The sequence below is a fragment of the Falco cherrug genome, chromosome 5 (genome assembly GCF_023634085.1).
Source record: "Falco cherrug isolate bFalChe1 chromosome 5, bFalChe1.pri, whole genome shotgun sequence".
Taxonomy (NCBI): Eukaryota; Metazoa; Chordata; class Aves; order Falconiformes; family Falconidae; genus Falco; species Falco cherrug.
In genome coordinates, this window is record NC_073701.1 from 61420563 (window position 1) to 61443911 (window position 23349).

The 23349-nt window shown below is 38.5% G+C and overlaps 1 protein-coding gene across 2 annotated transcripts in view; it reads right to left on the minus strand.

Moving 5' to 3' along the window:
* PAWR (pro-apoptotic WT1 regulator) overlaps positions 1 to 23349 on the minus strand; it is an 84617-nt gene that overhangs the window by 21627 nt on the left and 39641 nt on the right. For both annotated transcript variants that reach the window (XM_055712125.1, XM_055712126.1), the window contains exon 3: positions 20143 to 20271. In XM_055712125.1, coding sequence (XP_055568100.1) covers positions 20143 to 20271 — 129 coding nt within the window. The remainder of the gene's footprint in view (positions 1 to 20142; positions 20272 to 23349) is intronic.

Below are 23349 nucleotides of genomic sequence, written 5' to 3' on the forward strand. Positions count from 1 at the left end.
AGAGTGGTATAAAACTGCTGGTTTAACACTGACAACTTTTATCATTGAAGACAGCATCTGAAAAGTAGCAATTCACAGCTATGAAACAACCTAATTTCACCTCTAAAAGGGCAAGGAAACATGACTTTAAATAGTACCAATGCCATTTTGGAAGTTTGTTGTCTTTGAAAGGTCATTGGCACTAGTGGGAGGTTTCTGAGGACTGGAAGGAAGTAAATGTCACTCCCGTCTTCAAGAAGGAAGATCCAGGGAACTACAGGCCAGTCCTTACCTCAGTCCCTGAGCAGGTGATAGAAGCAGCCCTGAAGGACAAGAAGGTGAAATCAGCATGGATATATGAAGGGAAATCATGCCTGACTGACCTGACAGCCTTTGACAACCAGATGGCTGGCTCAGAGGATGAAGGCAGAGCAGACTATGCTTATCCCAATTTTAGCAAGGCTTTCAACACCTTCCCACATAACATGTTTAGGCAAACTGCTGAAATATGGGCCAACTACGTAGACTGCAAGGTGCAATAAAAAGTGACTGGACTTCTGGGCCCAAAGGGTTATGAACAGCAGCACAAAGTCCAGCTGGACGCCAGTCACTTAGCAGGGGTTGATACAGGGGTCAGTACTGTTTATTGTCTTCATTAATGATCTGAATGATGGGACAAAGTGCATCCTCAGCAAGTTTGCAGACTACACAAAACGCGGATGAGCAGTTAATAATATATCAGGTAGCTACGCTGCCATGCAGAGGGACACTGACAGGCTGGGAAACAGGCTAACAGAAACCACATGAAGTTCAAAAAAAAAAAAAAATAAAAAAAAAAGGAAATGGAAATTCATTCTTACACCTAGGGAGGAATAATCCCAAGCACCAGCACATGCTGTGGACCGGCTGGAAAGCTGTCGTGCAGAAAAGGACCTGAGGGTCCTGGTGGACACCAAGCTGAACATGAGCCATCAATGTGCCCTTGCAGCAAAGAAGGCCTATGGCATCCTCAGGAAGCATTACCAGCAGGTCAAGGGAGGTGATCCTTCCCCTCTGCTCAGCCCTGATAGGACCACAGCTGGAATGCTGGGTCCAGTTCTGGGCTTCTCAGTATGAGAAAGATATACTGGAGAGACGCCAGTACAGGGTCACACAGACGATTAAGGCTTTGGAGCATCTGACACCTGAGAAGTTGGAATGTTCAGCCTAGAAGACAATGCTCAGGAGTATCTTGCCAATATGTATAAACACCTGATAGGGTAAAGACAATGGGAGGCATACTCTACTGCGCCCCGAGAAAGGATAAGAAGCAATGTACAGAAACCAAAATACTGGAAATTCAGCTTAAAACATAAGAAAATACTTTCTTACTGTAAGATTAAACACTGGAGCAGGCTGCTTAGAGAGATTATGGAGTTTCTATTCACAGAGATAATAAAAACCCAACTGGCCACAGTACTGAGCAATTTGCTATAGCTGACACTGCTGTCTGCAAGGGTTAGACCAGACACTTCCTGAGATCCCTTCCAGCCTTAATGATTCTGAGCTTCTGCTCTGCTCGTCTGACTGTTCCACCTGCTTCTGAGAATTCTTCTCTCCGCTTAGTGAATTTAAGTGAACACATACCTAACATCTGGCAGCTTCAGAGGATTTCATTCTGCCCCCTATTATTGCTATCTAGGCACTTGCCTATCTGAACTTTTACATAGAGGACTGTAATGGCCTGGTTTTTCACCTTTAAGACAGTCAGCAATGACTGAGAAGGTGACTTGACTCTGATGTATGTGAAGAGATTCAAACAGCTTCATCTAATACATTAAGATACATATTCTCTATATATGAAAACTGAAATGCTGTATCAGTAATATCAGTCACAGCTCCTGGTGGTGATGATCTCAGAAACATCCTAGTTGTCCCATTAGCCACAGACAAGTGGTTCAACTCTTTTTAAGCTTGGATAGAGAAAGACACACACATAGGTGAGTGGGTCAAAATTCTGCCTGTCTGTAGATACAACTCTTGCCAATAAGGTAGGAACTCGGGGCTCTAAACTTCCTCACCTCTTATTTTTCAAACAGCTTTTTCAGGAAAATACTGAAGCCTTGAGGCTTTGGCCATGCTTCCAGGTGAATGTAAGCCTCTGCTTACGGTGAAAGGCAGAATTCACAAGAAAGGGAGAATTTGCACGTGACACTGCAGTCTAGTGAAGTGCATGTACCCTTGTACAAAGAAACCTCTGGATCTTGGATGTTTGTTTTCTACTTTAGACACCAAAGGGATGCAATGCATGCATCATATACCTTTAAATTTGCTAAGGCTTTTTCATATAGTAAATGTAAATATAAGCTGTAAAGCAATCTATGTACATAGACTTGTACATCTACCTCAACAGGAGACTTTCTGAGTAGTACTGCCAAACTTTTAGAAAAGAAAGCCAGGAAAGCAAACAAATGCTCAGAGACAAAGTACATGGCAAATATTCTCATTTGCTACAAACAACGGCTGTTAAAACTAACACACACCAATTAACCACCCCTTTGTAACAGGTATTTCTACAGTGAGTATTAGTGATTTTCATTTCTGTAGTTAAAACTAAGAACAAAGTTAAATACCCATCTGATGCATAAAAACAATTTTCTGTGATAACCAAATTAATACTGCAGATTTGGAAAATTGTGACTTTTTTATTTTGGAATCCCTAATTTAAATGCAAACTAATAATTCTTAAAGGTGATAATGCAAGCACCAGGGAAATATCGGTCCTCGTTATATTTTATTTATCCAAAAGTTGCTGGGAACAGGAATATATATATAGTTATACTATAAACAGCATTATACATCTATTAATAAAAAATTGAATCTAACCTTTCAAACTATTCAAAAGCTCTTAAAATGAGGCAAATATCTCTGATCATTTAAGATCTTGTCTTCTCCACCACTTTTGGAGAAGAGACACTTGGCATAAAATGAAGAAGGGAAAGAAGAAAGGAGGGAGACCCCTGTCCTGCAAAGAATTAACCTAATAGCAGACGATTAGGCATGTATATGTAAACACTAACTTATAAAACTTGCATATATATTCTTTAATATTTTTAAACTTTTGAGTTTTAATCATGTTTAAAATATCTAGTCATTACTGTAAAAAAATGAATGATTTGTCAAAAAAATTGTTTATGAGCAATGGGGAGATGAGTTTACTTGAATATCTCTCTTTAAAAAATTCTCTTTACCGTCTGTGGAAATCTTGAATGGAAAAGCAATCAGTAAAGGAGTAACATAACGATTATGCTAATGGTTTCCTTCATACCAGTGAAAAAATATTGCTGCCAAAGACATCTAACAACATCAGTTTTTCATCCAGGGTTGAAATCAAACACTCATTTCAATACAGTATTTGAAACAGCTTTAAAATTACTTCTACTTCTTGAACATGATCTCTGGCAGCCTGCATTACCTTTTAGCAGCATATACTACTGCTAATAAATTATATAATCAAGTAGTCTTGCTCTTGCTCCATCTCAAGTGGGAGTTCAAGAACACCACAGACTGACATACATGAGCATTGCTCCAGAAAACTGGTCATGCTCCCTTTTCGTCATGTCTACAAAAGTGCTTGTGCAGCCATGTATTAATGCACACTGTGTGATCTAAGTGAAAATAACCAAGGAAAAAAAGATTTGTCTCATTCCATGAGCTCCTTCATCTGATCCACCACACAGCCTCACTCACACACACACACACACACCCTTGCTGCACAAAAAAAAGAGTATGTGTAAGGGCAGAAAAGGCAGCTGAGACCATTTCCATTAGTGAAACCATTTACTGCCAATTACACTTCTGTCAAACTAAGACGTAAGCAACCTTGCTAACTCCCCCTCTCTGCTCCTGACTCTTGGTATTTCATCTGGCCAATACAGAGATTACATAAACAAGCTGATCATCAGGCTTTAAATAAATAGAGTTGTCTGTGTTTACAAGTGTCCGACAAAGACTTCCAGATGTTAAACCAACCCCAGCATTACAAATTGCTATAGTTAAAATGCACTAAAACCCACTCTTTTTGAATCATGTGCAAACTCTGGAGTCAGCTGGACTATGAAAATGGTTCACATGAATCCCTTGAAAGACTAATTAAAAGTTGTGCAAACAATTAATGCAAATCACCTCGATCTAACAAGACTATTACGTTTGCTGGTGTATATATACATATACTGGCATGCAGAATACATGCAGTGTTTTAGAATTTGACTACACACTAGTGTAAATTATGATACATAGTAATATTCCTGCAACATGCAAGGTTAAATTTTGAATGAAAGTAGGACATCAAAACAATCTATCTTTTTATATGCAATCCAAATATGGGCTTCCTACACAATCTTCAAGATGTGAGTAAATAACAAGTTCACTGCATGGAGGATGGAGGCCTGTTGTTGGGGTTTCTTGCTTTTTCAATGTATTAAGGAACAGGTAGATTCTATCTCCACACAGCCGATCAAGTTAGCTCCAATCTCCTTCATGAGTCACATCTTGATTAACTACATCTACTTTCTTCTTACATCCAATACAACTTTACATTGCCATTTCCTTGGAAACAGCAGTTTTATCTTCTGCAATGCAGACAAAATTTCACTCAGATATTGAAGTGAGATAAAATCTGAATGCTTGACAACCGAAAGGCAATCTGATCCCAATACAAGCCAGGAATTACTGGAGATGTAAAAAGTAGGGGAAAGAAAAGTTAAATACACTTCTTCCCTCTCCCACCAAAATTCCCCAAAAGCATCTCTCAGAGCAAGAGAGTCACAGAGATACCATTTACCTTCCATTCCTGAATCTAAACCCCTTGAAAATTTCTAGAGATGTTTTTCATGGAATGCAACACAAATTCAACTTTGAATGGAAACGCTTTCACCACTGGGAGGAGGGGAATCTCCATTCATTATTTCCATAGGAACCATTCTTTCCAGAAGCAGTCTAAGGTGCTTTCAGTAAGCTTAAAGCAGCAATTATATCACTCAACTACTTGCACTCTTTGTAGCTGTGCACCTTATAGATCTCTGCTTGGACAGAATACTTGTACATACAAAACCATCCCAGGCTCCTTTCCCTCCCCTTATTCTCCTAGCTGCCCATTTTACAACTATTTCCGAGATTAATTACATTTTATTTTTTCCTGGTGTGGATTTCCTAGGGATGACCTTAAACACTCGTTACTCACCCAATAAATCTCTTTTATAAGCAGTCATTCTAAAAATGTGCTTCTATTTCTAAAACTGTTAAGAAAGCATGAAGTTATCACCACCTATTAATCAGTTACAAAAAGTGAAACACCAACCTGGTAAGATTAAACAAAAACAAAAGCTGACCTACTGTTCTTAAATAGCCTGACAAAATTTTTCATATTTTGAACTTCCTTGGATTTGTACTCTGGCAAGTTGGAACCAACACATTTTAGAAAAGCCTCGTTTAATTTGCATCCAACTGATCTTTTAAAAATGTGCCATAATGAATAACACAGAATAAAACTTTGAGCAGGAAAAAGATATTCCTATATTCTGGACGTTACAATGAAATTGCCAGAACTGTTTGATACTGTGGCACCCAGATAATCAATTCCAGATCAGCAATTCAGAACAACCTCTTCCATGTGAAGCAGCTGATGTAGACAAGCAAGACCTAAAAGAAAATTCATAGGGGAAAAGGAAGATACAGTTTCTTTACCTGTGAAAGAGAGGAAACTTAAGGTTAATATACCCACTGGTCCCAGACTTCCGAAATACTGGGTGAGGCAGGCACTTACAAAAGCTGAAAGGCAATGGCGTTATGGTCTATACAAGGATGATGCTTTCTTTAGGAAGGAAGCCATTAGAGAAAATATAAACAAATTCAGTAAAGTACATTAATCTGTTAGAGTACCTGCCTATACTGAGAGAGACACAGACACACAGACTGACCAACCGACCTCTCCAGACATAGCGTAACCTTAAAATAAATTAGGACAGCACAAGTCACTAGTTCTCCTAGACTGACTTTGAATTTCCCAGGCCTTCCCCACTGCAGCCCACATGAAATCCATGTATCTTGAACAGGTTCCAGGTGGCCTCTTCTACCTCTTGTCTATGCAACCCTTTGGTGAGAGATGCTATTAAACTTCTCTTTTTAAAAGGGAAATATGAAAGCATGTCATTCTCTGTGACGTGTGTGTGTTTCTGGACTGTGGATGAATGACGTCCTAGGTGAAAACACTGCAGTTCTCTTTACCTGACAGAGCAGAGCCTCAGTGAAGTACTGCTCATCTAAGACACGCATCTGCACAGCCTGTTCATATGCTGGTTTGCTTTTCTAGGAATCGGGAGCAACAAAGACAACCATGCAAAAAATGCTTCTCCCCAAAATCTGCCAAGGTCCAGCCTCAGCTCTGGCTCAGCAGTGGCCTTATCTGGCTCCTGAAGAGTCACTCAAATGTTCTTAAGTGCAGCCTGCCTGGGCCCCACACCCCACAGACACAGGCATGCCCCTTTCTGAGCCCAGCTGAGGGGGAAGCATGGTTCAAAGGCACCCGAGGGCCTGGAAAAAGAGCCAGCCAGGCTGCAGCATGAGCTTGAACATCTCAGTCTGCCACAAATAATGTTCATTCTATCCTGACCTACTGATACATATTTGCACCATGTTCCCAAAAGTATTCTGTATTACACACATTATCTGTCTCTAATTACTTCACAGGATAAAGTCCAACTATTCCAGCTATTAAGTACCTGTCCAATTGTAAAGAAAAAAAATTAAATATGTTAGTACACCAATTATCAAACTGTGACACAATTTTCGGTCAGACTCACTTCATGTCATGGTAACAAAACTTAAAACTCTTAACGCAAAGTTTTTTATCTGCCCTTACATAATTCCACAGTTACAATTGTATGAACGTTTTGTATGAAGAAAAACTCATTAAAATATTAAGTTGTTGGTTCTTTGCCTAAAACCCAGTATGAACTAAATCTAATGCCTAACTTTTTGGGCTACTTCTTGGCCAATATGGTTTAAAAATCCATTTGTATTTTTATACAAACAAATGGAGAATTGGAAAGTTTATTAGTTCTTATTCTTCACCAGTATCTCTTGATCAGCTTTGAAATGGATGTGAATGACACAATCACAGAATGGTTAATGTTGAAAGGGACACTGTATTTTTATTACATGTATTACATACTTTATTTTTACGTAATATCTTCTCTTAGATTGTAGCATACTGTTTATAAATCAACATGAAAACAGTCATGAGATTAAAGTAAGGCTATAGTATGCTTACAGTGCTCTAGGTTACAAAATTACCTATAACTTGTGAAGTGAAATAAACCAAATTATTTATTACAGATGAAATTTGCTCAGAAAAAGGAGACACCAACATGAAAGAAAATGAAAGCAATACAGTGAAAATATTATTTCTACCTAGTGATCAGCCTAGGTAGTAAGCTGAATCCCAAAGGAGTGGGGGGTGGGATGGGTGGGGGGGTGGAGAAACAAATAGTTTTGGGAAAACAAATTTCAGTCAGGGAAAAGTTACATGTCCTTAATTCTGTTCACTTACTTAAGTGAACTTTGTTTTACAGTCTCATCTACTATCTTTAATTAATATGGATTTCAAACAAGAAATAAAACAGACATGCTAAAACGCCTGGGTGCAAGTGATATGTATTATTCCTGTGAAGCCAAAAGACTTATGACTCATCTCCCTGTTTACATAGAGCCAGAAGGCCACAGAGAAACACTGCAAGAATGTCTAGGGAATCAAACCAGACGTCTAACAGGAAAGTAAGTATCCTCAATTCCTACCTGTGAAGAAATCTATCAAGGGCATCAGGTGAGAAGAAAAAACCTAAAGAAATACCTGCAGGCGAGACAAGTAACTCCTAAGGAAGTCAAGTGTCATCAAGAAGAAAACAGCTCCCAAAAATAAGGAAACCAAAAATACTGACTAAAATACATGAACAGATATTTTTCTTTCTTCATTATTCTCCACTTCTATACCCAAGGAATATCTGACAACAAAGAGCCAGACCAAGAGTTCAGGGTAAGCAATTAGGCACTCAGAATAAAAGGCTATGAAGGAGCTGATTAGATGAGGCCATCAAAGCCTGACTAGATCTCAGGTGACTCACTGACAGAGCACAGCTGGAAAAACAATCAGAAAGACTGATCATACCCAACATATGACCTTCATGGATCAGTGTAGAATAGTCATAAACTAGAAAAGTAGGCTTCCTAAAATTCCCTGAAAATAAAGAGAGCTTGAAAATATTTGCACAAAGCTCCCAAATTCAATGTGTCTGTCAGTCATTTTAAAAAAGATAATCAGTATGTCACTAGAAACTTGAGGAACAGTTTCAACACATAAGGAGAAAGCACGGGATCTAAACCACACAACTTGATGCTGAAACAGGACAGCATTTTGAAAAAGGTAGAATTCAGATAGACATAAACCTTTACAGCTCTGAGAAATTAAGAGAGTAGTGTCAGTTCTTAAGGGTCTTTCCCAACCTACATGATTCTAGGATTTCAAGTCACAGAAGGAGCTAAGTCACAATATAAAACTCACAGTAGAGGTGATGACAGTCAAAATACAAACAGAATCTGCTGAAGTACTTTATAGCAAGTGTTAATATGAAATCCTGCATGGAGCTACACGCATAGCCCCTGCACACCACACTACCCTGTGTCCAGACATACAGAAAGACAAAATCCAATTTCCCAGAATTATTTTCCATGAGATTTGTCTCACATCTTACAAAGCAGTATAAACTTTTTCAACCTCTCCTTAGACTGCTGAGTTGCTTGTTGACTTGTCTACACAGTGGTTTGCACACTATGTACCAGAAACACAACTAGTGGTAAAATCAGCTTCTTCAGTGGAACCAATTTAAAACGATGAACCATCCTGCCCACCTCTGCCAGGTGCTGGTTTTAAGTAAAGAAGAGAGGCCCTTGTCGGTGAGTTTACCAGCGGAATGGACTTGACAGGTTCTACTAACAAATAAACGGAGGCTGAAAAGCCAGAGACTACTCTACAGCTCCAAAACCAGGTGACACAGTCACCACATCCATACTCCAAGTACTTGATGAGGTCTCCTCCATGTCCCATGTGGTGTCCCTAAGAAATAAAAATCTCTACGTTCCCCCCACCCCACCACGAGTCAAAAGTACATGAAACAACACAAAGACTGAACTACAGACCAAAGCGGTTTTTTTCATAGCGTGAAACCTAGGTCTGTGTTACACAGCCCAGCGTGTTAAGGGCATGCAGTTGTTTCTGACCTAGCAAAGGCTAGTAGTGCCCTCATAGCCAAACCTGGGGCTGTGATGTTCATGCTACATGTGAGGACTGCTTCCTGGCACATTACTCCTCAGACAGTCCCCAGGTATGATACAGGAGAGCACTAGGCAGCATGAACCAAAATCATACCAGAAAACCTTACTAATGATTAAACCACAGACTCTACTAGCAGTGCAGCAGCTGAGCTCACGCCCAGGTCTTGCTGTCTTTAACAGTATAAACTTAGTCAGACTGGTTCCACCAAACAACTCTGAATTCTGGATTACTCCTCCCTCCTGAGCCATCACATTAATTACACCAGACTACAAGGCTGTAGAAAGCAGGCTCCCCCCGCCCCCCCCCCCCCCCCCCCCCAGTCCTCACACCACTGTGGAACTGCAATATGCACCTTCTAAACACATCTCAGTAACGACCACTATGATATTCTCTAACTTAGTATGAATAACACAAATGCATGATCCATGTTATAAATATGTTTGACAACTACTGCTGTGTATTTCTGCAGAGCTGTATAAATTTCTGCTCATCCTTCTGCAACAGTGAGCAAGTTGTCTCCCCTCTCCACCTTGCACAAAGACATTCAGCAGGAATCCCCTTTGGTCCGCTGTAGATTCTTGCAGAAAACCATCCTCCCTCTCTGTACACACTCCACAAGTACTTCTAACTTCGTTACCTAGGCTTCGGACTTGTTCCTGGCATGAGAGCAGTATTAACTTAAATTGACCCTCTAGAACAGAAAAGCAAAACAGTGCAGGAATCAGGAGTATTACCATACCTTACAGAAGCTTTTGATATTAGTCAGGCTGTGTCACCTATTTGTACAAGCAGATATGGCAGGAAGCCCTTTTTTCAACAACTTTGTATTTACCTGAGCACTATTCTTCCCACAGAAACCTCAGCTACAGTGTACCATTATACTCTAAAGGATCACATTTTTCCCCCAAGAAATTTTAATATAAAACTGGGAGGAGATACCCACTTAGAAATCATCATTTTGGACAGCTGAACAGAATTTCCATATTAACTCTTTCAGAGGTAAAAAAATCTTCTCAAACCAGCATTCAGTTAGCTGAGTTAAAAAGGGATGCTAGTCAAAAAAAGAAAGCATGTGGGAAAGAAAATTAATTCCTTCACATGAGGCCCCTGCTGACTGCTCAAAACATTAGTTGGGAATCTGAGAAACTGCTTTGTATTCCTTATGGCCATATAAAGGCTCCAAAACAGTAACACCAGGTAACGTACCAACTTATGCAATTTGTGGAGCCTCGCTTCATGAACTCAACAGTGAAAGAAACAAACGGCACAATGATAAAAGAAGTGCCTGCTCATAGAGGCTGAGTACACAGCAGCACCTGCAGATAAGAAAAAAAGAAAAGTAAACAAATCCTTCCCCAAATAAAAACTTAATGGAAGGATCACAACTGAGCTTGAGAGAAACTACAAGGAAGAAATCATAACTTACACACTTTGCTTCCAACTTGGTCTGCACAAGGATTTTGAAAGTACCTGAAGAGGAGGCTGTGCTGAAACCCCTGCAGTTCTTAGGCACAACTGTGAATCTAAAGCAGGAAGTAAGAAGCCTCCACACCACCTTGCCTTCACACATACAGGCTTAATTCAGTTTTAGTTTTCATGCAGGTCCTGTGATGAATAGTTATACACTTGTATAGGCACATAAACTCAAGTATTCAATTATAAGAAACTTCATGGGTACATTGAACTTAATTTACCAGGAGTGAAATGCATTCCTGAAACAAATTTAAAGCTTAAACCACTTATCCACTAAATTTAACAGCTGTGTTCATTGAAGTTTATGTTCATCATTTTGTATTTCTTTCTAAGAAAAGCAAAGCTTGTTTGTCAAAAGTAATCAAATTTATGCTGACAATGATCAGGCACTGAACACAAATTATGCCTTCCACAAACAGAAGTATTTCTCTTTTCGATCAGATGTTATGAAGACAAATATTGATCACCATGTATTAGTATTTCCCTACAAGAGCGAAGTCAGATGACTAAGTAGGGATGCCCAAACTGCATCCTCAAGGCCACAATATCACCAACCAAACAGCCTCATCTGGCTCACAGCCAGGTTACAGTTACCCACTTTCCCTTCAGTCTCACATTAGTAACTGCTAGCTCTCCACTTCCTGACTTCTCAGGGGCAAAGAGGACGGCGATTTCACTTGTAAGCACTTTCTGAAAGCAGCAGTATTAGGTAGTGCACACACAATATAGTTGAATCAGATTTGCTGAGCATTGTGCAGATCCTTTGGGAATGTAAAACCCACTGAACATGCATGGATCAGCAGCACTACACATAGGCACACATATACTAAATTTGTTCACATGAGAGAAGAGGATGACTTTGGCAGAGAAACCTGTGCTGCTACATCTATTACACAGCCCATTCTGCTGAGAAATCCACACTCCACTGTTTCAAAACTCAGTTTCTATTTTAACAACAAAATAAAGCAAACTAAAACACACACACAATTTAGCTAAAAACTAGCAATCTCGTTTTTGCACAATTCATTCAGTGTCTTTAAAGCCTCCAGTTATACCAGACAAGACCACCATGCAACGTTATTACTCCTAAACTCAGAGAAGTTACCTTACAGATTAGAGTTACTGCACGGGGTGGGTTTTTTTTTGTCTCCAACAATACTGACAAAAAGCATCTGAAGAAAATTAAGACTGCACCTCATCCAATTCAGAATGGGTCAGAACACTGTTGACTTCTGCAACTTCCATTCAAATTCTTGCAGCCACATGCATCACGACACTGCCTTTCCTGACATCACCATGCAATGCATTTTCCCACAAGATCTCTTAGGTGGAACACAAAGAATAGTACTCCGTGAGTAGTGTTCAGTATTTTGTTTTTCTTTATTTTTCAAAAAGGGGCCACCATGCCTTATTTACTACCATTAACACACTCAAACTGCTCTGAATGCATGCCCATATTGCTAAAAACTACGTGATGGTCTGATGATACGTGATCATGGGAAGATGGAACTCCTGTGTTCCTGTTTTCCTTATACACATCACAGGAATAATTTGGGTCTCCCAGACCATACCAATCATGGCAGTTAAACATCTGAAGCACCCAGTTCAAGTCATGAACTATACAGGGCAGCAAATTCCCTGCAACTAATCTCACTTACTTTAAAAACGCTGCACACACAAGATTGACTTCAGATGCAAAAATATTTTAAAAACTAAGTGTTGTTTTAATATTTAAACAACACTAAATTTGAATACTTTTTAACCCATTTTTATGGGAACATCTGTAGACATACAGTAAGATTTCCTCACAACTCTTTCTATTGCATTCACTACTATTGCTTAAGTGCTTTGCAAATACTGTTTTCATACCATCTGTGTGAAGTGGATCATGTTCTTAATCTGCAAATAGAAAACCTAAGATGAACATTATCTGGTAATTAGCTGTCAGATACAGGAGTCCCACAATCTGATTTAGCAGAATCACATACAACTTCATATACTCAAACACAGCTCCTCCTAATTTACATATTTCTGTATTTTACTCACATTTTATTTACTCACTTTTTTATAGAATACCAATGTTAAAACCACATTATTATGTGAAATAATCCTTGGCCTAACATCTGAAGAAATACAGTATAGAAAATAAAACATATGCCTTAGCACATTTGGGCATGCCCTGTAGCACAACTGCATTTTCTCTACAGACAGAAGTTAATATCAAGTAACACCATGGCAATATACTTATAAAAGATGAATTACTACTCTTGAATGTATGCACACAGTTCTACTTCGCAAGAACTACATGAAACCTAGATGCAAAACATCTTTGAAAAGCTGTGGTCAGGTATGACTAGATATGAGTTATCATTACTGCATACTTTGGATAATGAGTGTAATTGCAAACTGATGCTGTATGACATTACACTGCTGCACAAAATAAAAAGCCAGGAAATGCAAAATAGACACGTATAAACTGCAGTGCGAGTTGAGAAGCTTATTTGGCAGCATAGTCTTGGCAGAGATTCACGTACAAAACTCTGGGGAAGCTTGTGTCAAACAGGTTTTCAGCTGTGTTTCCTAACATAGATGCACGTAATACTTCAGCTCTCTGCATTCATCGCAGTTTGTCACACAGCTAAGAAGTCACTACAGACTTTTACTCCCTAACTTTATTTACCGCTTTCAGCATAGCTTACAAGGTGCCTCTATCAAACATTTACAGCTTTCTAACACTGCCATATCTCACTGCTTAAAAAAATTTCAACATGTTGGATCACATCGAAAGCAAAGAATGGTATTTAAGCAATCAGAACTGTATCAGAGCACTTCTGTGGGATTCTCTTTTGACTGCATTCCTTTTAGAAACCGCCTGCAATGTTCTGGTAAGATACTGAGCTTTTTTAGAACAAAAGGTTAAAAAAGATCAAATGTGGTTTTCCTTCAATTTCCATAGGCTCTTGAATGACTTGCAACTAAACACTTAAGTCATAACTAAATGGTCACACTAATAAACCAAGATTAGATGATTTCACCAGCCACCTAACCTATTCATCACTGAAGTTAATTATGATAAACCCAACCTGCTGTGGCATGTTTTTATAATTACATCATCAGATGAGTGCTAATTATGTAAAAATTTCATCCTATTCTCACCTCCAATTAACAAGGATTCTTTCAAAGATACTGGGTAATTTGTACACTAAAACAGAATGACTATCCAAGCTTCTATCACAAGCTAATCCCTTGCAGAGAACAAAAACCTGCATTGCTGTTACAGAGAAGAGTGTGAGGAATCAAAGACATGGAAATACTACTGTGTATGCAAGTCAGTGTTGAGAGTTGAAAACTAGAGTAACTTATCCTTTTGTGGCATTGGATTAACAGCTCCACAGAAATTTGGTACTAGGGACAAACTTTAGCCTTCTAACACACATAATTTGAATTTACACTACATGTTGTATCATATTCTTGAAGTAAAGACAAGGTTCAGTGCTACAAATGAAGTGACATTCTTTGTCTAGCAAATCTGTCTAGTGTTGACAACTGTGATTCAGTGTGGAAGTTTAACTGCCTCAAATGTATCTTCACAAGTTGCATCTTGTATAAAATAATTTGGATTCATAAATAATTCTTACAATAATTTAAGATTCAGCATCTTAATTTCTTTAATTTCTTATTGCTGCACAATCTAAAAGCAATAAAGGGACTCCAAGAAACGCCCATCACAATTGCATACACAAAACAAATTAACAGCTGGAACAAAATGATCGCAACTTCTACCTAGAGTGAAGGGCCTTGAATGAGGCCCTAAGCTTTGCAGCAGTATATCATACGCAATCAGGTACAGCGTAACTGTGTGGCTTAACAAAAAGAGTGAAACATGTCTCCTACTAGCGTCACAGACTTCAGAATGCTTAAGAAGCAAAATTCCCTTACTAGTTTCATGCCAGCGATATAAATTCAAAAGCAAGTTTCTAGCAGATGACCATAGAGAGACCTTCGGCAGTGATTTCAGACACAAAAGGTATTGGTAACTGTGATAGTTATGATCCGCGGTTTCTTAACTTGGAATTACGAAATACACTGGGAAAATTTTGCTTGTGTGACAACCATAAAGATCAGCATTCCCTTTTTACAGCAGGATACTCTAAATCATTCTCGTTTTTACAAACAAGAACATTTCAACCTTTCACTTGAAGGATTCAGATTACTTATTTCAGAAAGGTTGAACCTCATTACCTAAGTGATTCAGAGCTTCCCCTTTTCACACTCACAGGCCCAAAAATTGGTATCTCATACTCTCCCTAATTGATTTCCAAGTAATGTTAATAGCAAAAAATCATTCTGGTATGCTTGGTCCAAGTTTGCCAGGAAGAGGAAAGGATTCAGCCCATGTAAGTTTAGATGCCTGCACCTGATGTAGTGAGACCCCTTTTGTCATCAGTGGGGAGAAAAACACATCTAGAACACATTAAACCCTACCCCCATGCCAATGTCAAAAATCACTCTGAAGATCTCAAATATTGCATTGGTTCTTGGTTCTTTTGCCAATACATATTTACTGAACTATTCCCATACCTCACACTTAAATGTCAAACTGGTCGTAACTGATTAATTTTTTTGCAGTGTGTTCGTACACTGCACAGCAAAACTAGTGTTCACAGACACTACATCATTTGAAATAAAATGCAAGCAGAAAGGAACCAAAGGTAACTATGAAGCAAAGGATTTCAAACTCCTTCCAAGGTACTGAGAGCAACAGTTCTGTGTGATTACAGCACAGTTTCCAGAAAAACAGCCAGTTGTGATTTGAAGGTTTAAAGTGATGGAGGACCTGCACACGTCTCCCCCACGGCAAAGCTTTATGTTGGCTTTGGATTAATCTTCTCAGCCTTCCCAATTTATTCTCCAATGTTTTGAGGACACCATAAAGTAGCAGAGATACCACAACATCCTGCCATGCTCAGATATTGCTTCTATAATGACACGGAAGTTATGTTATAACCCTACTGCCACAGGTATACACCAAGAAGGGCACATTTGTGTTTCTCGTCTCCTAAAATACTCTCCAAACAACTCAATTCAGGGAAGCAGGTGACCATGATATCACCACAACCTGAATGCTTTAATATAAAGCAGAGGCCTCGCATATGGTTGGGCATTTTTTGAGCATTAGCACAACAGTATGTAGTATATATAGTATGTAGTGCTATACAATAGTAGCATTTTTCCATGCTCTAGAACTCAGCAAGTCTTCTAAAAGATTTAAAAAAAAAAATCATCAGTAAACTAATTGTTTTTTCAGCCAAATCTTGTAGGGGGGGTTGATGCAAGTTATCTTTATATTGCGTACATATTAGCACCTTCTTCAATTAAGAAAAGATAAAATGTCCGTCACCCTGAAGATAGTATCATTGCTGCCCAACTGCAAGACAGACATTGATGTCAAATAGTTTTACGTTGTTTTCGATTTTACCATCTCTGTTAAGAAAAAGCTATTATTTATGTATTTGCCAGACTCCACTTATTCCTTATTAAAGTAGTAACTTTAAAGTACAAACTTTTAACTATGCTTGTCCTTAGCATTACAAATTTTAGCTAATGAGTTCTAATCTTCATTACACATAACTTACCACTGTCAGACTAAATCCCTGTACACATCAACGAGCAGTCCACAGCACTGTGACTCACAAGCTGAGAGCCACTGAATTGCAACACTAAAAATAGGAGGAAAATCAAGCACGGAAGTCAGAGGCAGACGTAACACTTCTATTTGGGAGTGGATTTAGTGTTGACTCACCTGGTGAGGTATGGCTTTACACACTATCTTTTGCCAAAGTTAAGTAACACTGTAATTGTTTTTCAATGTTTGTAATGTTGCTAGACCTATCTTCCTTATTTTCAATATAAAATAATTGAGAAGCCCATTTCAGCCAAATAGTTCTGCTTCAAGGAAAATGCTCTCAGGTCTGGTATATTTTTTAAATCTATTCTTAAACAAATCTCCTATCTCTGTGCTTTGCATCAAGGACTTTAAATTCAGCCAGAGTTTTAAAACAATGTGTATTTCACCCATGAGAACAGCAACATCTGACAATATCAAAATACAACTGAAAGATCAGTTTAAGGATTGGAAATAAAACCAGTGTTCAGCAACGTATTTGCCCATCAAACATGAAGTCAGTATTAACCTTTCTTGTTTACCACAGCCCCAGTAATTATGTATTTACAAATTTCATAAAATAACAGAATGGACAAATCAGTGAAAACATCTAACACTAAAGCAACGTATTTATTCTGCTTAGTAGACAGAATTAGAATAAATATTGGTCAATGGCAACTAGAATTGACTGAATTCTTAGATCTAAAACATAAACTCTACTTTTAGAAACAGAATTAGGCTTAATTTGCACAGAGTAGAATCAAAAGGGAACTAAGTCATCGAAGATGAAATAACACTGCTGTCAAATTCTGTTCAAATTGGGTAAGCTGTAAGTCTTCCAATAAAAAGCAAGTTGACAACTGCCAGTAATAAACTGATTAAGTCTCACAGCAGCTACAACTTTCTAAGGTTCCATCTGTTCTGTACATGTGCCACCCTGGGTCTTTGCCAGATCTGAGGCCTGGGATTCTCTTCTGTATTGTCAGTGACAGGACGCCCCCGCTGTGCTCTGTCAACAAAGTAGTAGTGCCTGTTTGAATACCGAGGTGACAAATTTGGAACTGTGTATGATACAATTAATACAGACAGCCTAGTAAATAGTAACTGAGATTTCTGGTCAAGAATAGAAAATATGGATTAAAAAACGGGGCATGGGAATACAGCCAAAGCATTATGTAGTAATACCACTAGGGCAAACAGTGACAACTTTTGGAATATTTGCTGAAGAAGTGAAAAGAGTGAATACTATAAGGAAGAGCCTAACAAACGACTTGGAAAAAGCGTAAAAACATTTCAGAATGAGGAATCCTGCCAAAGAATCTGCACAAAGACAATAGATCAGGTTATACAAGGCATACTTTGAGAAGACAGTCTCTCTGCAGAAATATTTTTGTTGGTGTTCACCATGCAAAAGCATGGTAAGGGTCTCATATCAGAACATTTCTTCATGGAAGACTCAAAGAATCTGCTTCAAACGGAAGTGCTGGTAGAACTTAAAAACAAGTTAACAAAACGAAAAAACAAGTTGCCAGAATGACAAGGTATTTATTCTTTGAGCTTTGAAAAAACTATTGGTATTACTGAAAAACACGATAGCTGAACTACTCAGGATCATATATAATCTCTCACTTAAAATTGCCCTAGTACGAGTGGTTAACATAATCACCATCTTTAAGAAGATTCTAAAGGAGACCAGAGAACTACAGATGAGGAAGCTTGATATTTATACGGAATAAAGTGGCGCTAGTTAAGTCTAGAACAGTTAGGGAATAAGTGAGTAAATACGATATAGTGCAGAAGAGTCACCAGGCCAAAACAGTTACACTTCACAGGTCTAATACAGCTTTAAGTTAAATGTCCGGAAGAGAAAGCTGGTTGACAGCCTGCTGCATTTCAAAAATGCATTCCCCAAAGCCTCCTACAGAAATTAAACTACGCTAGAATAAGAGCTAATGTCCTTTTGAGAATAAATTACTGGTGAAAAGACAGGAAATAATGGTGGACCCTAATGGTCAGCTTTTGCAGTGAACGGAGTATCCAGAAGAGTTCCACAGGAACCTGTTCTGGGACCTGCGCTTTACAATACATTTGGAGAGGACATGTCCATAGACACTATTCAGAACAGAAAAGATGAAGGCCAACTATGAAAAGATGCAGGATTTCTCTATTGGGAGTGGCTGGGAGGTGAATCAGGAGATGAAATTTCACGTACATAAGCACAAAGTGAGACAAAAAGGTAAACATGCTTCTACATTTACATATGCATCAGCCTCTGAGCTTGTTATTATCACTCACAGATAACTCCAAAATATTGTTAGAGAAACACACAACAAAAATAGTAAACTTGGTGCTCAGAAGACAAACAGGCAGATAGTGTCAGGAAAGAAACGGAGAACAAAACAACCACCATTAAACCACTCTAGAACTGCATGCTTTACTGAACCCTCCAGTTCTGCTTCCTCATCCCAAATGAAATACAGTCAAACCAGAAAAGGTACAGAACGTTACTGAATATCTGCTGTACAAGGAACAACCAAATAAAATACAATTCTTCAGCCTAGAGAAGAGGCAGCTGAGAGGGGCCGTGCTCTCTCCACAGCACTCAGTCACATAGAGGAAGCAGCTGTTCCTCTTGTCTTCCACTAGGACACCTTGGTGAAATCACATGGAAACAGATGGCAAATGACAGGTTCAACTTAAAAAAAGGAGACTGTTCTTCACATTCCAGGTAATTAAGCTGTAGACTTCTTTGCTGTAGGCTCTTCTGAATGTTAAACACATCCACAAGCGTATGAAAGACCGGGCAAAATTTTAGGACGCAAGCTCATCCTGACCCACTAAATTCAGTGAAGCCCCCTAGTTATGGGTCATTTGAAAACTATCACCATGTGCTTGCTCTGTTGGTATATTCTTCTTCCTATGCATGTGCTGTCGCCTCTGTTGGAGTGAACAGGCAGAGCTGGATGGCCTCAGTGTGTACAGCTAGGCTGGCATGTGCTGTTAGGTAACTGAAGAGGAGGAGAAACAAGACTAGCTGTACAGACTAAGGGCACAAAAGGAAAGAGACAGAACATTTGCCACAGGTAGCATAGTATGCAGGAAGGGTGTATTGGGCATAACTGGCAACGTTTGATAGTGGGAGGTGGGCTGCAGACCAGTGTAACCAGTATGATGAGGGGACTGGAGAATAAAAAAAAAAAGGGAGGTTTCACAGAGGCAAGAGGTGTTTTCCCTAAGACTGTGCATGTTTGTTTCAATCTCAGAATCAGTATTAGTTTTAACTGACAATAAACTAAATTAGGAAATCAGGTCTGGATTTGAAAAAAAATCTACCTGCAATTAATTGAATAATCTAAACTTTTGAGTATTTTTCATTCAAATCTTCAGGTTTCTCTTCCTCTCATTAAATAAGTTTTATGGTGAACATCAACACCATTACCTTCAAAGCCCCTGCAGAATATCAGAACCAGATCTCAGTGGTGTTGAGTTTGGGGAATGGAACCCCATACTCTGTTTTTAGTAATGTGACAACTCCTGAACTTCAGGCTTTGTTCCATATAGGGTGTTAATCTACTGTTAAGTAGGAGTACAAAGGCAGCGGCAGTATGAGTTTTAAAACTGAATAAAATATCAAAATGAGAAAGTGTTAAGATCTCACCTGTAGCAAGTATGAGCCAGGGGTATCTGCACTGGAACTCTCATTTTGTATCGTATTCTGTTGGGTAATAGCATCCTCCTTCTTTCGCTCCTTCTGCCCTGCTTCATCATCTTCATACTCATCAAGGCTCTAAAACCAAAAACATTCAGATATAGTTTTTGTATGTTGTTTCACATTCTTCCCACATTTCAAAAAATTCATGCATCAGTGAATATTTTCAAAGATTAATTTCATATTTCAGAAAAGCTTAATTGTTTAAATGCTTTCCTTTCTGTGGCTATTGATATCTTCAATACAAAAAGTCTGACAGCTAACTGATTTTTCTTAATCACAAAACCAAACAATCAAATCAAGATCCAACTTGACAATGCTTTAGGCAACATTGTCCAAGTTCAGTGCTAATCCTGCTGTGGACAGGAACTTGAACTATACTTGAGGTTCCTTCCATTTAACTGACTCTGTAATGTTTTCATAAGCAATAGTTTTACCTCTACAGAAGAGATTTCAAGGAAGTATTCATTTTACTCTTCACTCAACAGCTGACCTTTTTTGACACAGTAGCATCTGCTGAGATTGAAGCATCAGTCTTAATCACCCATCTTAATTTTGCTCTCCCTGTCTTTGGTTTTGCCTTTGGAAGTTTACCATTGAAAATTAGTCATTTTAAAATTTAAATTAGTTGGTCAGTCATTCATTATTAACAGATATGTAACATTTCAGTTCTTCAACACAAATGTTTCATTCTAGATTTGCTGAAATACTTGATTCAAAAATATTACATTTCTAAAACACTGACGACTGACAGGTGAGAGACAGGAAAGATAAATCAATCCATCAATAACACTGCTTCTGTTCCAGCTCAAACCCATGCTGAGGCTAGGGTAGAAACGTGAGGACTCAGCCAGCTTTGGACTAGGTCAGCTATGTCTAGATTGGTCTATTAATTTAACATATACAAATTTAGAGAAAGAAAAAACCCACAAGCTTGTGTTTCGAAGACCAACTCGAAGCAGGCACAAAGCTCCAAAAACAAGTAATTTGACCACAACATCACAAGTTGTTTGCCATGTGTATGAGACCTAGTTGGAAAAATACAAGGAACTAAACATTCTAAGATATCAGAAAAAGCTTCTGAATTAATGTGCAAAAGCTTAAGAAACAGAGAAAAGGGCTACATGAGAACAAAGATGAATGTCACATTATTTCAAGGGAAGTTTCTAATGCACAAAACCCAAAATCACAGGATTAGATACTAACGATCTCTGACATCATCTTATCCAAAGGACACAAAACTAATCAAAAGCATATAATGAGACTGCTGGAATGCAGTGTTTTTTAAAAAAAGAAACCCAGTGCTATTTACTAGCTGAAAATAGCACTACTATATAAAAAAAAACAACTTAACTGCTCCAAAGCAAACACTCTGGTGACAGAAGTGCTATAAAACTGGCAAACTAGAAAGGTATGTTTTCAAAAGTGAACATAATAAAGTGAATGTAAGTGAACCTGAATAGAAGCCATTGAAACTCTCTACAGTAGCACACATAGCAGAATACCAATGCAATATCACCAGTCTACTTCTAATCAACATTTTAATACAAATGACGTAGGCCTGTCTACTTCTATCGCAAAGAAAAGGCATACTTGAAAGATTAATACAGCTGAATCATTATACATTCAATAACACTTCCAATAAGTGGTCTTTTGAAATAAAATTATTATAAATATTTGATTGTCTCAGGTCCATTTTTAATGGAACATTCAAGAAACATTGTCACAGCACATTCTAGGAGACTATCTTTAAATAAATATCCTCTACCTTTCATAAATGGTAAAGCTTAAAAATTTTGGTAACGTAAAAACTTAAGTCTGTATCCTAACTTATCCCATTGTCCTAATAATACATTCTGAAGTGACAGAAAAAGAAATAATGAGCCACTATTGCAACAAGAAATGTGAGTGATCTTCAGCTCTTACAAAACCAATCTCTTTCAGAAAAACCTATGAGGCTCACAGGATGTATCACATAAATTAAGACTAATGTCATGCAGATGAAGAATGATAGCGTTAGAAAAACAGGAAAAGTTTTGGATTGTTCTTCCAGCCTCCAAGTTGTTCATGTAAGCAAATTGAGATCCTAGATAAACTCAACAGAGATAGTTTGACATGAGTTTGGAAGAGCAGCCTCTAATAAATATAAGAAAAAATCGACTGGAGACAGAAAAGACCAGTAACCTTCACACATTTCAAAAAACTTTTGCATTTTCAAGGAACAACATTCTTTAAGACAAAGCCTAAAGCTCAAATTACAATACTGCACACACACAAAAAAAAAGTCTTTGTAGCAACTAGGCAGACAAGTGCTCCTTTCTTCACAAATTCTCTCCTTCAGATACATGCTTCTCATAAGCTTTCCAGAGACTATCAGCATTCCACAGAAATACTCTTCTCTGAATACAGTTACATCTGTGAGGAAGAACGTTATTCTCTCTTTTGATACCACATCACCTGCTACTAACTATTCTCTTAGCAGTTTCAGACAAAACAAAATGCCATCATGAGATACAAAATTTCCAGCCACAAAATTTTAAACTAAGCATTTTCATTTAGTATTTGCCAGGGATGTCCACTCTCACCCTTTCTCTTTTTCTCAGGAGTGTCTGAGATCACAAAAGGCTGCTAATCAACACCATCAAGAGGTATTCGACACACCCCCCCCACCCCCCCCAAATAATCCATACTTCCAAAGTTAAAGGCTTTCTTCCCAAGCACAGAACAGTTACCTAAACAGTTAATGCAAACCTAATTTGGAGCATATAATCTCTGCTTTAAGGGCTACTAGGGCTTGCTCCCACTCCAGTTCCCTTTGCCGGACAGGCCTCAAGCCAGCTAAGGCCAACACAAGTTTGACTGGTGAGAATTACAGAAGCAGCGGGTTTTCATTACTTCTTACAGATGAGGTAGAGGAATCAAGGACAGGTTGATCCTCACCACTTGCAGCTGACACGGCAAATTTGGCTAGGGTTGCCAATGCCCTCCTGCCCTAAAGCAGATTAATAGTCACTGTCAAGAACCCTCTGTGGCTTCCCAAACACAAAGGTTATGTTCCCCTTCCAAACAGACACACACATACCTGCAACACTAATTAAAAAGATGTCCATGATGCCCGCTGAGCACAAGTCAACATGATAATAACTATGGAATTTA